Genomic DNA, 13,522 nt, shown 5'->3' with positions numbered 1-13,522 from the left:
TTTAGTTTATAATATTTTAAAAATTAATATTAAGAAACGAAATATTTAATAAAGAATGTTGATTAGTTCTATATTTTTCATCTATTTTATATCTATTTGTTTCTATATTATTGTTTTTAGTCTTTGTATGATTTGAGAGTGAATTTATGAATAGAAGTTTTGCTTCAAATATATATGAAAATGAGATAGTCATGATAAAATTGATTTGTATGCTTCACTCTTAAATTTCTAGTATGTCTGTGATATTCAAATTCATTGATAAATTTTATATCTTTCAAGACATATTCATAATTTTTTAAAAATAGCTTATACTAGATTTAATCTATTTTGTATTTATTTGTTTCATAAAATACTAAAGAAATGTTATATTTGTAAATTCTAACATTTAAAAAAAATTAAAAAATTAAATGCATTCATGTTCAAATATAATTAGAGTTTTAATTCTTGTTTGGTATTGTCTCTCTTTAACTTTTTTTGAATTAGATTTTTTCTATTTTAACTTTTAAGCACTATTTAGAAGCAAAAATTTAAAACTAAATTAAAATATCACACAATGCAAACCAGAAATAATAAATATCAATTCAAAAAGTAGTCCAACAATTTCAATTCTATTATGTTGAAAGTGATTTAATAAAATTTTATTATATTAATAATATTGACAAATTATATTTGTCAAGGATGCACCTTTGACTATATTTATTAATTAATTAAAAATTAGAATACAATGAATTTTTAATTTTTAAAACTACAATACTTTAAACCAACTAACATATTACACATATTATCCAAAAAATAATTGAAAAATTATAAAATGTGACACTTTTTTTTAAAATAAATTATATTCTACCTTATCAAATTTTTAAATATTTTTATAAAGTCAAAAATTGAAAAATTTATAATTACAAGTCTCATTGAAACAGATAAAAGCAAAGAGTCTCCACGTTGTTAAAGACCAGAAATCGTAGAAAACAAAGAATGAAAATGGACTCAGTAAAATTTGACTACTAATTGTTTATTTTTTAAGATATTTATAGAAAATCTGTACGCCGTAATAGAGAAGCAAAGCGTGTAATCTACGCTGATCGCAGACCAGATTATTTTTACAGAGTCAATCATGGAGAGTTTGAGGAGGATTTGAGGTTGACCTTGTTGGAAAGTAAGAACACCACACACTGAAATATTTATTATTCTCAGTCAAACATTTTTCCTTTTTTATAATTTTTTGGGCAACTGCGGCGAAATTTACCCACCCAATTTTTAAAAAAATTCAATCTGCCACATGGTACGAAAGCGAAGACTTGATGCCCTCCATACGTTGGATCGAAATACAGATTTTTGCTTAAAAAATGCACGAAAGTGGGCTTTAAATGCATTTCATCACTGATACCGTGTCAATTAAATTAAACACATTTTAAGACAAATCATCATAAGAGAGAACAAAATGTTATTAATAATTAATAAACCCTTCCACCGTTGGATCTGTGGAAAACCGTAGTTTTTGATTTTTGGCTGGTATGTCATAGATTGTATAAATATCAATCTATTTATTTTGGCCAGGCCCAGCTACCCATCTTTAATTTGTCACGAATTTGATAATAGGTGGCGGTTAAAATTATAAAGCCAAGGTCACCTTCTTGGTTCTTATATTCAATTTGATTGCATTTCTGTTCTGTGGGTAGATCGCCATGCCGATTCCTTGTTCAACAGATGCTTCATCCCTTGCTTGTATAGACTTGTCAAGTCCGGACCTGCAAAAATCAGCTGATCTTATGAGACAGGTGATTCATGTCATGTGCTTCAATTTAGTCATGGCCCCTTTTTTTTAAGTCTGGGTATCTGTACCGTCAAATTTTCCTCCCACTGGGTAGCCCACATCCATAATTGGTTGGGTGGTTTTACTGAATTAATACACTTCACATTTCTACATTTTTACAGCATGTCTCTCAGATGTTTGAATAAGAGTCCACACTGTTATTTGGAGATTTGGATATTCAAATAACAAATTTGCTGTTGAAACGTCCCATTTGGTATTTAGGTATGGTCTGTTTAGTTTACTTTGGCTAAGGTTTCTTTCTGTTTTCTAGCTGGCAGGCATGCTTGGACAGTGGGTTTTTCTATCTGATAAATCATGGCATTAGTGAAGAATTTATGGAGGAATTGTTTCGACAAAGCAAGAATTTCTTTGAGGTGCCAATGGAGCAGAAAATGCTATGGTTAAGGAACAAGAAACACAGGGGTTATACACCCTTCCAAGATGAGTTGCTTGACCCAGACAAACAGAGTAAAGGTTTGCTTTTCTCCTTTGGTTTTGTTCAATTGTGACATGCAGGTTATATTTATGTAAAATGATTGTATATTAAGTGGAATTTTGTTTATGTGTGGGGTGGCTGTGCTGTTGGGATGTAGATTTCTGAGTACATGCATACTTTTGGATTTGAGCTTGGAGAATTTTTAATGCACTTATTATGCTTACATTGTATTCCGTAGCTTCTATAGGAAAAGATAGATAGAACAATGCTTAGTGATTTCGATTAGCTCTATAATAAGTGTAATGTCTGTTTTGAGGAATTATAGGCTGCCCTCAAGGTTAATTTCTTTTGTTCAGAAAGAAATATCCTCTTCATGGAATATATAAAGGATTTTTTGCTTAAATCGTGCTAATATAATTTTTCCAAGTAGGCCCTCCTATCACCCCATGATCCCACAAAGTGGAAACAATTGACCGTTTTAAAGCAGTACCAGAATTCTCATGAGTAATTTAACTGCTACTAAGTTCATTTGCTTCTTTGCATAGCTTCAGTGGTAAAATGGAACTCGTTATTTTTATTTGAGTCTGCTACACAACACTTACTAAAAGTTTCAGCATTCTAAGGATTTTAAAACTAATGGGGAAAATAAGCTCTTTGGCAGATATCGGGTCTGAAAAACAATTATTCTTTAAGCATTAACTTAATTAATTTTTTCCAAGATTTAGTTTTGAAAAAATGGGAAATGTTGAAGTTTCTAGAAAAACAGGGACCTTAAGGGGATGTTTGGACAAGATGTAGCTATATGTGGCCAGAAGATAGTAAATCTCTTCAAAGTTGAACATTCACTTCCAAGATAAATGTAAAATTTGAACGACAATAAGGGTGAAGAGTGGATTCAAGAGTAGGAAATGTATTCCAAGCTTGATACTGACAAACTATCTTTGAATAATCATGCTAATGTCTGTTTCACTATTTGAGGGAAAAATTCTGGAGCCACCAAATGATCTTAGTTGCAAGATCAGAGAATTTCAAGGGCAGTTTGTACTAATACTATTTCTAAATAAAAGAATAATTGTCCAGAAAAATATTAAAAAATCAACATTGGATTTTTGCTTTTGGACTGGTGAGTGGGAGGAATTACTTTGCATGCAAGTAAATGGCAAGTTCTGCACAATTGAAAACGAAACCATTGCCAATGCAACATAGAAGACAAAATCAAATTTACTGGTAATTCAAAGTAGTATAATTGCCATTGAAAGTCAGGGAGGACAAAGGTGGTTTGATAAGAACATGTGAAAAATACCCAAGGATTTGGAACTAAATGAGGAATCTAATTGACATTTGTGTCCAATGAACAAAGTCTTAAAACACCTTCGAAGGAGAGAGTATATTTTAGAAGTAAAAAGGGCATCTTAGAGTATGTTAACTAATTTTGGTCAGATATTTGACATGAATGCAGTTTTGTAATCATGTTTTGATTGTCATTTTAACCATTTTGTAAGAGGTTTCCCGAGGGACTCTTCCCCAGAATATTGGCCTCAATTTGAGTATTTTGTAACCGATTCGAGTGTTCAGGTTAATTATAAAATCCTAATTGTAATCAAAATAGAAGATAGACTAGAAGTAGAATACAATACTGGTAGACTAGGCAGATGTTGTAATAGTTTTAGAAACACAAATAAATTTTTTACTTTCTTTCTCATTCTTTTTTCTTTTTTTTACTATGGAAGGTTAATAATAATTCTACGTTTGTAAAGAATAACATATTTAATGGCATATTCACAAAAATGTAAAAATGACTCTTTGTCATATACACAAAAATGTAAATTTAATGGAGGGGTTCATCCCAAAGTTTGATGGTTGGGGCATTGATGATGTTGCCACCAATGTTCAAACCCTTGCTATTGTATAGTCTGAAAATGAAAAATAAATTACAAAGTTTATGAAACTACTAGAAAGGGACACTACATTTTCCAGAGTAATGTTTTTAATATTTCCTCAGTTTGCATTGTATTCTTTTTAGTCTGCAATTAAGTAATTTTGTTGTCTTCGGAGTTAAGGGCTTCAAGTATATCTATGCCATCTATAACACAAGACATCATTTATAATTGTATGATTTGCAAAATTACTCTGATTTTTTTTTTTGAAACAGGGGACTGTAAGGAGGGGTATTATATTGGAGTTGAAGTGGCTGAAGATGACCCTCGAGCATTGAAGGAATTTTACGGACCAAATGTTTGGCCTTCTGCAGGTAAAAAAGTTAAAATGTTTTTTTTTCTGTTAATATTACATAGGGAAAAAACAGTTTGATACTCAAAAATGAAAGATCTAATGATTTTGGTGATTGAAACCGATAAATGATTTAAGTACAATTAAAATAGAGGCCATGTGCCATGCTTTGTTTACTTTCTTGAAGATCGACTCCTAAGTGTAATATAGTTAAGTTACTCTTTCCTGAATTGAAAAATATATATACAGTTTAGTTGTTCAATGCTGCCCTCTACAATAAAAACAAAAAGAACTTTGAGAAATGCAATATATTTCATTGGAGAGTGCATTCTCTACGATGTACAGGTATAATTTAACTTTTATGCTAGGCAATTATTACTGCCTAATCAATACCCTATTTAGTATTTCCCGATTAACATTTATTGCAGTAGTTGTCTGTATATTAATTATGTGTTGTTGCATAACATTGTGCATTAATGCCAAACAAAGTAACCAGCAGTTAACTGGCAGCACATTGATTATTTAGATTTGGACAAGGAAAAGTGGCATGTGCCATGATGTGAACAGAAGTCACTGTATACTCTGTATGAAGACAGATGTATCTTGAATGGTGCTTATGGCAATACATTGAAGTATGAGAAAAAGTCCATATCTTATGGACTCAATCTTCTTTCCTTAATTTTGAAGTTGATCCGTCTATGTTGGATGAGTAGGATGATATTTTAATGGTGCTTATGGCAATCTATTGAAGTATCAGAAAAAGTCCATATCTTATGGAATTGATCTTCTTTCCTTGACTTTGAACTTGACCCTTCTATGTTGGATGACGAGGACGATACTTGAATGGTGCTTATGGCAATCTATTGAAGTATGAGAAAAAGCCCATATCTTATGGACTTGATCTTCTTTCTTTGACTTTGAAGTTGATCCTTATTTTGGTGCCGCCTCACCATTGTTAGACATGTCTTATCTTATTTTACACCTCTTATAGAGTGCACACCTTACCAAAACTAGGCCTGATCTGCGTTGAGCCTAGGAGATGTGTGGTGGACAAATCACTTTGTGAAGGATGAGGTGTATATATCATGTGAAGAGGAAAAAAGCTTAGTAAACCAATTGCACAATAGATGTAGCTAAGTGGAAGAGTTTAGCAAATATGTGCTACTTCTATTCACAAGAAGAAATGTATATCATATAACAACTGTGCATGGAGTTCGTAGCTAGCAATGAAAATTCTTGTGAATCATAAAAAGGGAAACACTTCTAACTAGTTTTACTGATGACTTTACAATGTCTGCTAATGTACAAACAAAACCTTCTCAATTTGAGGTGTGTGTGGATACAAATAGAATTCAAACATAGTTTCAAAACAAGAAAGGCAAGTTGTGACAAATCCATTTTAAGCTGTCCACTTCTAGTTGTCTTGTTAGTTGTGCTCCTTGATAGTTAACATTTTGTATCATGGCCAAAATGTGTCCACGTGTAGTGTTGCTAAATTCATAAATGTATTGCATAGGAACATGCAATGTCATGTGTATTGTCGTGTGCACAATGATGTAGTGCCTTGCATAGTGGCACATGATGACAACAAGAGTTGTATATAGGATGTGGAAGTTGTAGAGAAGAGTGCAAAGGACTCTGTGCTCACAATGATTTCAGTGTCTTGCATGCTGATGCTTTGATTAGGAGTGTTCGAGGCATCACCCTAGTTGGGGGGTATGAGAGGCCAACAAATTTTTATGAGGGGTTTTTGGGGTGGGAGCCCTTGAGGAAATTTGTTTTGGGCCTTGAAAGGTGTTTTTGTGGTCCATGGTTTTATGTCCATTGCATTGTAACACTACTAAATAGATTTTTATATTGATGTGCCTACACACTCTTGCACATAGACAAGGGTTTAGCACAAGTGCAAAATATCTTATTATATTGTAAACTGTTGGGTTAATACAAGTGCTGGTTTTTTCTTGGAAGCATTTCCTAGGTTAAATTCTCTTGTTATGTTGTGAGTGCCATTATTTCCTTTTGCATTTAAGATTCTATTAGCATTGCTTCTCCTTTATATTTTTATTTGTATTTTTTTCTTCATCCATGTCACCTACCTAAATTTTATTAGTTTTCAATGCTTGTAATTTTGATGTTATTTTTACATGTGAACTTAAAATTTGTTCTTGTACTTTCCAAGGTATTTTTAGAACTGATTTTCACACATTTTTTCTCCTTTTAGATCATTGTATTTTCCCAACACTTGAATGTACTTGTCTTGGATAGAAATTTAGGTGAAAAACCCAAACCTGTTTGAAATGGTGACATTCTTGCAGACTTATGGATTACTTGAGTATAGCAATGTTGTATATAGAGATTTAAGTACATTCTTGAATGTACTTGTCTTGGATAGAGATTTAGGTAACAAACCCAAACATGTTTGAAATGGCGTCATTCTTGTAGACTTATTGGATTGCTTGAGTATAACAATGTTGTATGTAGAGAAAACTCGCCCCATGTGTACATTTGAAGAAAGTTCCCGAGGGTTGATTAAACACTTCTATTTGGTGGTAGGTATGTGGGTGAAATTTTGTCAATCTTTGAAAGTTGATGTCCATTCTATTGCATAATATCTTCCAAAATTTTTCTTAGGAAACAAGATTCCTAATCAAATAAATTGACTTTGGCAACTTAAACTAGGCTTATAGGTCCACATGAAATAGATAGATTTTTTTTTATGGGCTGCCTCTTATGCTGTGATATTCATCTCCCATGAACCAACACACATCTTATTGATTTGGTACACGTTAAAATGGTGGTCATCACTTTGAATTGCTTATGATAAATCTATAAGGAAGGTCATATAGTTAACTTTTTCAAGATTTGTTGATACTAGAAGTGGTCTGCATAGCACTAACTTCAAGTTTATTTAGCTTTCTTGGATTGCATGATACACAACTTTGTACGTTTGTATGAATTGTGTGATGTTCCACTTGCATCTTTGCCCAATGCATGGATCCATGCAAGTTGGCTAAGTATTCCCCAACCAAAAATGATATACTACTTTCAAATTGTGAAATTCTCTCTTGACTCGTAGCCAACCTTATTCTTGTACAATGTAGAACTTGATTGTCAACTTTATAACCCTTTGTCTAGGGAGTACTCGATATATCACTATCCTACTTTTAGCATAGAGTAAAATTCTTGGGACTTTGAGTCATCTACATAACAATATTATTATTCATCAGAACCAAAAAGCACCATATGCATTATGGTGCTCACCATCATTGTCTTAGTCAATTGAGGCTTTGGTAGCATGCCCAAAATCTTTTTGTTTGTTCCCTTTTTATACTTGATTAACAATTTGAATCACTTTAAAATTGTAATACATATAGGGTTTAGGGGATGCTAAAGAGAAAGTTGCATAGGGGGATAGAAAAGTAGCAAAGGAATATGGAGTTAGGGATTTCTCTACATAAGGCAAATATTTTTTCCTTTTTCACAATGTTCCTAATTTTGTAGTGAAAGGATGGAGGCAGCTGAAGCTTTAGGATCAAGGGTTCACCTAGTTTCAAATATTCCAAATTCAAATTTTTGTGGTATGCTGGTCTTTTACTACTAGGCACAAGTTTTAGCATGAGATTTTTCCCTCTCTTCAACACAATTTTGTGTCTATCTCGGCAACTGGGGAAAATGTTGTTCCATTAGGGAATGGAAGGTTTTGGAAAAAGGAGATTTCATTTTGCCCCATCCCTTTGAAGGTTGTGTCCACAGTAGAGATGATTCCAATGGTAAATTTGTTGGATTTAGAGGTGCAGGTTTTTTCGTTGGCTCTTTCTATGAATTTGAGAAGAGTCATCTTCTTGAATGACTACCTTCTATTCTCTTTGCCTCTTTTTTAGTTCATTTTTCTCATCAAAGGTTGTTAATTGTGTTTTTACCTTGTTTAAAACATCAATAGGCACATGTGGAGAGATGATATTTGAATTGATTAATGCCTTCCCCACTATTTTCATGTTGCAAAATTTGGAAACTGACTCCTCTTTCTTAGCCTTTGGGATCTCATTTTTCTAACAAAGTTTCTTTCTAATTGTGGTCGATATTATAACAAGTTATAAGTCTTTAGTACACCACAATAACAAATAAAAGTAAATCTAATTAGCATTTAGGTTTTCTCTATAAAAAGAGATAAAATATTAAAAAAAATGTTGGGGTTTGGATAAAAAGAGAAAAAAAGAAAAACAATAAAATTCCATTATGGAACAAGAAAAAAAGAGGTAAGCTCTTTTTAATTTTTTACTCTTATATTTTTCCTTCTATGAATCTAAAGCCATGTTCCACAAAGTCTAAGGATGGGGACCAAGGGTCTAAATTTGGGGATGACAACAAATATATATAGTACTTATAAATAGTTATACAAAAACATACAAGGAATAATATATGAAACTTTGAAATGCTTAAACATATTGCGTCGAACAATGAAAATGTTAAATATCAATATATTTATAATGTATTCAAAATGATGATTACATTCAAAATCCAAATACAATTGGCCAATGGCCCGATGCCTCAAATCATATTTCATCCCCAAATTCCATGCCAAACTCCTTATCACTCAAATTGCTTGAATCTTCAAGGTCAACCTCCTCCAAACCTATACCAACCAACCTTGTTTATATTGCATTTTCACCAACTTGTGCTATCTCCATTAACTCTACATCCATTGTGCTGCTGGACTCCCTTTGTACATAGGTGTGTTGAAATGAATGAGATACAAGGTACTATGTACAACTACAAGATTCTTCACTCTTCTAGAGGTAACTTGGTTCCTCTTGATAGAGTGGATAAAGCTATAAGTAGACCAATTCCTCTCAGTAGTAGAATTAGAAACCTAGGACAACAAATGAATGACTATTGTGGCTGTCAAAGAATTAAGCCCATTTATAGTTCACCATAGAATTGGGTCTCTTGTGCCATAGTCTCCTTTTTCATCTTGGCCTCTTTTGAATATCCCTTACTAGTGGCAAATATTTTCCATTTGGTATGAATGATCCTAGCTTGTATAGAATCATACATCTTTTGAATGGCCTTCATGAATTCTTGCCTTTACCTCAAAACCCCGTATATGGGTGATTTTGCTAGGCCTTTGCACATACCACTTCATGTTCAATGCATAGGCAGCCATGTGCAAAGGAGTGTTGAGCTTTTCCCATCAGCGATGAATGATTGGCCGAATATGTGTATTGTAGAACTCTAGTGTGGGGCCTTTATCTTGTACAATAGCCTTCATTTTGGCCAAGGATAGTGTCAATGTGCTCATACACCCTTCCAAGTCTAGGTGCATTTGTGTCCTTATATCAAATAACTTTGAACATTGGAGTAATGATGGAAACAATGTATTTTGTATCAGTCCAAAAAGTCATTCTTCACCACCTCCTTAACTCTCCTCCCTTGCTCTAACGTCGAAACATGCCACTAATTCTACCTTGCTTTGATGACCATTAGTTGCAATACCTCTTGCAACTCAAGCACCCTCTCCAAGATAACGAATTATGATGCATATTTAGTCTCTACAGGTTTCAAAAAATCCTTAGAGAAGGTCTTGAAGAGTACATGTGAAATATTGTGGTTGTAGATAGACATCTGCATATGTCTAGCATCATTAACCCTCTATTTGATCCATTTGATCCATTTGATTCTGTGTACATCCTTGAGTGCATATTCATGGCATGCACACAAGGAGTCCGCCAAATATGCTTGTAGGCTGCTTCAATCAATTTGCCAACAAGTTTACACATATTAGTTGCATCTATCACTATTTGCATCACATTTGGTGGTCAAACCTCCTCAATAGCATCTCTAAGGATTTGGAATTGAAAATCAATATCCTTGCATTGCCCTGAAGAATCAATAGCCCTAAGGAAGTAAGGGCCATCTAGATTCTATACACATGACTATAATGTTGTTGATTAGACAATGGTTGATATTTGTCTGTCTATCCATGATTATGCTGTGCCCATTAGTGATCTAGGTAGCCTTCATTTTCTCTATTAGATTATTAATCTCAGAATAGTTCTTATCCAAGATTGTTGTGCTCAATTTCGTCTCCCCTACTGCCACATATTTTTGCCAAAACCTCCTTATAATAAGGATAGAAAGCCACATGAAATGGAATGCCGAGAATTTGCCAATGACATCATTTGCATCATCCCTATTTTGCACTTGGAATAATTCTACCTTTGTGTTTGTGGCATCTCTACACTTCCCGTAAGCCTTGCTGCCCCTGAATTAGATGGACAAGTAGAAGAAGAACAAACTAAAACTTGTGAGTTTGGGGCAGTCTTCAGATTAGGAGCAGGAGCCCTCAGTGGCAAAGTAGTATGTACATAACTTTCGTAATTACAATAACCCAACAATCTATTTATTTCAATTCTTTTTTCAAGTGACAATCCCTTACATACTCTTAGACCTTTTGTATTGTGACATAAAGAAGGTGTGCAATTAACTCTTGTAATCCAGTGTTAAAATTCAAGTTGATAGAAATGTCATCTCCATAGCCTAGTGCCCCTTGTTGCCCCAAATTTTTCTTGCAATTTTGTTGCAAACTGTCCTAAAGGCGACTTCTTATTAAAGGGACCCTTGACAAAATCCTCTAATAGTAATAATTTAGAAGGGCAACTAAATGTGCATTGCCAATAGAACTAGTTGCCTCAACCTTCCCCCACATTTGTATTTGGAGTCTCAAATTCAACCCCCATAGGCTCTTCCTAACCCTCTTCATCACTTATCTTGCAAGAAGGAGAACTCATAGTGGCACTGCAAGAAAGGAAACTTATGGTTACCATACACATCATAGTGTCATTAAATTATGCATGGGCTCAAGGCACATGGATTTTCTTTTTGTTTTTCTTACTTTAGGTTGCACAAAGCATATAAGTAGAGGATACGCAAAAATGTGAATTCCTTGTTTTTTAACCTTGATCAAACATGGATTCCATGTTTGTTTTGCTTACTTCAGGTTGCACAAATCATAGAAGCAGAGGATACACAAAGGATAAAGTCTCAATTGACTTGTAAATTTTAATTTATGCAAATCTACGAATTGTTTTTAGTAAAATAATTTAATATATAAATTTAAACACCTAAATATTGTTATAAAATTAAAAGAATTAAAATTTCATATGTAAAAGTAAATTGTAAAACCCTAAATTAGTTACTAAATTTGTAAATTGAAATTATTAAATTGAAAAATTCTAATTAAGGGCCAAAGCTTACCTTGAGGCTTGAAGAATGAATCAATGGTTGATTGATGAAGACTTCATGCTTGCTCTTCCTTTTGCACTTACTCTCCATCTTCCTATTGCTCTCACTTGCAATCTTTCTCACTCTTGTAGGCTTGTAGCTTCTTGTTACGATTCCAACTTTGTTGTTGAAACTTGTGAGTGATTTGGTTTGAGACTTAGATGTCTATTTGTAAGTTTTTTGTGACTGCTTAGGGTGTGTGTGGGACTTACAGACCATTGGGGTTAGCATTATTGGGGCAAAGATCCAAAAATATATTTGATTTAAAAAATGAATTATTTACCCTAGTTGATGTGGGGGATGCTTGGGCATCTTGTGTGTGGTCAAAAGATGTGAGGGAGCCCCTTGACGGTCTTAGGGATGCCTTGGTGTCTCTCCAACATCTCCAAAATAGGGCGACATCCTAGGAACATCTCCTCTTTGATGAAGACATTGTGGAAATGTCCCTGAGTACTTGGTGACAGTGGCATAACAGCAAGGGGATGTTTTCCCCAAGTCCTCAAGTCTCAGAAAGGTCTCCATCTTCAAAATGCCTTGTTTTGGGGGGGACACATCCCAATGAAAAACTGATTCTAAATTGAAATAAAAACTAAATATAGAAGACATTCCAAATGAAAGGAAAAAAAATCAAAACAGGAAAATACAATATACCTTTTCAAATTAGCTCCAAATTGATGGTGGTTGTTCCAAGTTAATGGCAGGTTGTTTCAAATGCACCATAGGCTCCTTTAGATGCATTGAGTACTGCTAAAAACTTGTTCAAGTTCATTCAATCAACATTTGTGTCTGCTATGTTTTTCTTATTTATTTCAATGGATTGTAGTTTAGCTTAAAATGCTCTTGTTTTCTCCTTGTCTTTGCTGGCAAATGAAACGAATAGCAATTAGAGGTTGTGTAGATCTTTTTTAAGGTTTTAGTTTTTATTTATTTTTTATTTTTAATACTTTTATGCCTCTGTGCTGATGTTAGAGTTTAAGACTTGGGACTTGACAAGTCCTATAAATTTGACAAACTCAGCAAGTCTTGTAAACCTTCTGTATATACATATATACCTCCAACCATTTCCCTTGCACTCCTTTGGAAGCATTTAGAAGAGGAACATGGACTAAAGGAAGTCGAAGAGCTGCAGGAGAGTATGTTGATGTGGGAACCTATGTGCTCTATTATCCCTGCTTCTTCACCCTTTTGTTTTCCATTAACATCCCCTTCTGGCCTTATTTGTCCTTGTTCCGCTTCCTTGTAATATACATGTTTGGTTTCTAAGTAAGCATATTTTACTGCAAGAGGTTGTTATTGTAAAAGTGTTGCAAGTTCAGTAATATTTATTTCCCATGCAAAATTGTTTTCATTATCCTCTAGGGTAGGGAATCTTACTTTTCAAGTCTAGAAAAGTTTATACACAATACTAATTATCTTTGTTTATATTTACAATGATTACTTATGATGTGTTTGTGTAGATTTATTGCCTGGTTGGAGGGAAATTATGGAGAAGTACCACGAAAAAGCTTTGTAAGACATCTTTTTGTCAAACATTTACATTTTGTTGTATGTGCAAGTAGTTTGAGAAAATACTGATTAGACTTCAAGCAAAAAGGAATTTGATGTCTAAATGTTTGTCACATTTAGTAATTTTACAGATTTCTTTCCTTGTACCTATTTCCACTCATTAAAATAAGAGACTGCACCCTAATCATTGCATGCTGTCCAATCCTAATCAAGCACTATTCTATACTAGTGGCTAATTATTTTATTCACTGGACTGC

The 13,522-nt window shown here is 33.6% G+C and overlaps 1 protein-coding gene across 6 annotated transcripts in view; it reads left to right on the top strand.

Moving 5' to 3' along the window:
• Positions 1 to 946: 946 nt before the first annotated feature.
• Positions 947 to 13,522, top strand: part of LOC131077307 (2-oxoglutarate-Fe(II) type oxidoreductase hxnY) — a 134,529-nt gene continuing 121,953 nt past the window's right edge. For 4 of the 6 annotated variants that reach the window (XR_009113576.1, XR_009113575.2, XM_058014772.1 and 1 more), the window contains exons 1-4: positions 1,432 to 1,778; positions 2,092 to 2,287; positions 4,402 to 4,500; positions 13,217 to 13,268. Coding sequence is in view for 4 of the 6 variants with exons in the window: in XM_058014772.1 (XP_057870755.1) it covers positions 1,686 to 1,778; positions 2,092 to 2,287; positions 4,402 to 4,500; positions 13,217 to 13,268 (440 nt within the window). In the remaining 2 variants the exon portion in view is untranslated. Of the gene's footprint in view, positions 1,157 to 1,431; positions 1,779 to 2,084; positions 2,288 to 4,401; positions 4,501 to 13,216; positions 13,269 to 13,522 lie in introns of those variants that run through there. The other 2 variants (XM_058014774.2, XM_058014773.2) reach the window with 2 other exon arrangements.

Source organism: Cryptomeria japonica, chromosome 6 (genome assembly GCF_030272615.1).
Source record: "Cryptomeria japonica chromosome 6, Sugi_1.0, whole genome shotgun sequence".
In the NCBI taxonomy this organism is placed as follows: Eukaryota; Viridiplantae; Streptophyta; class Pinopsida; order Cupressales; family Cupressaceae; genus Cryptomeria; species Cryptomeria japonica.
The sequence above is the reverse complement of the archived record's forward strand: the minus strand, read 5'-3'. Positions and strand labels throughout refer to the sequence as shown.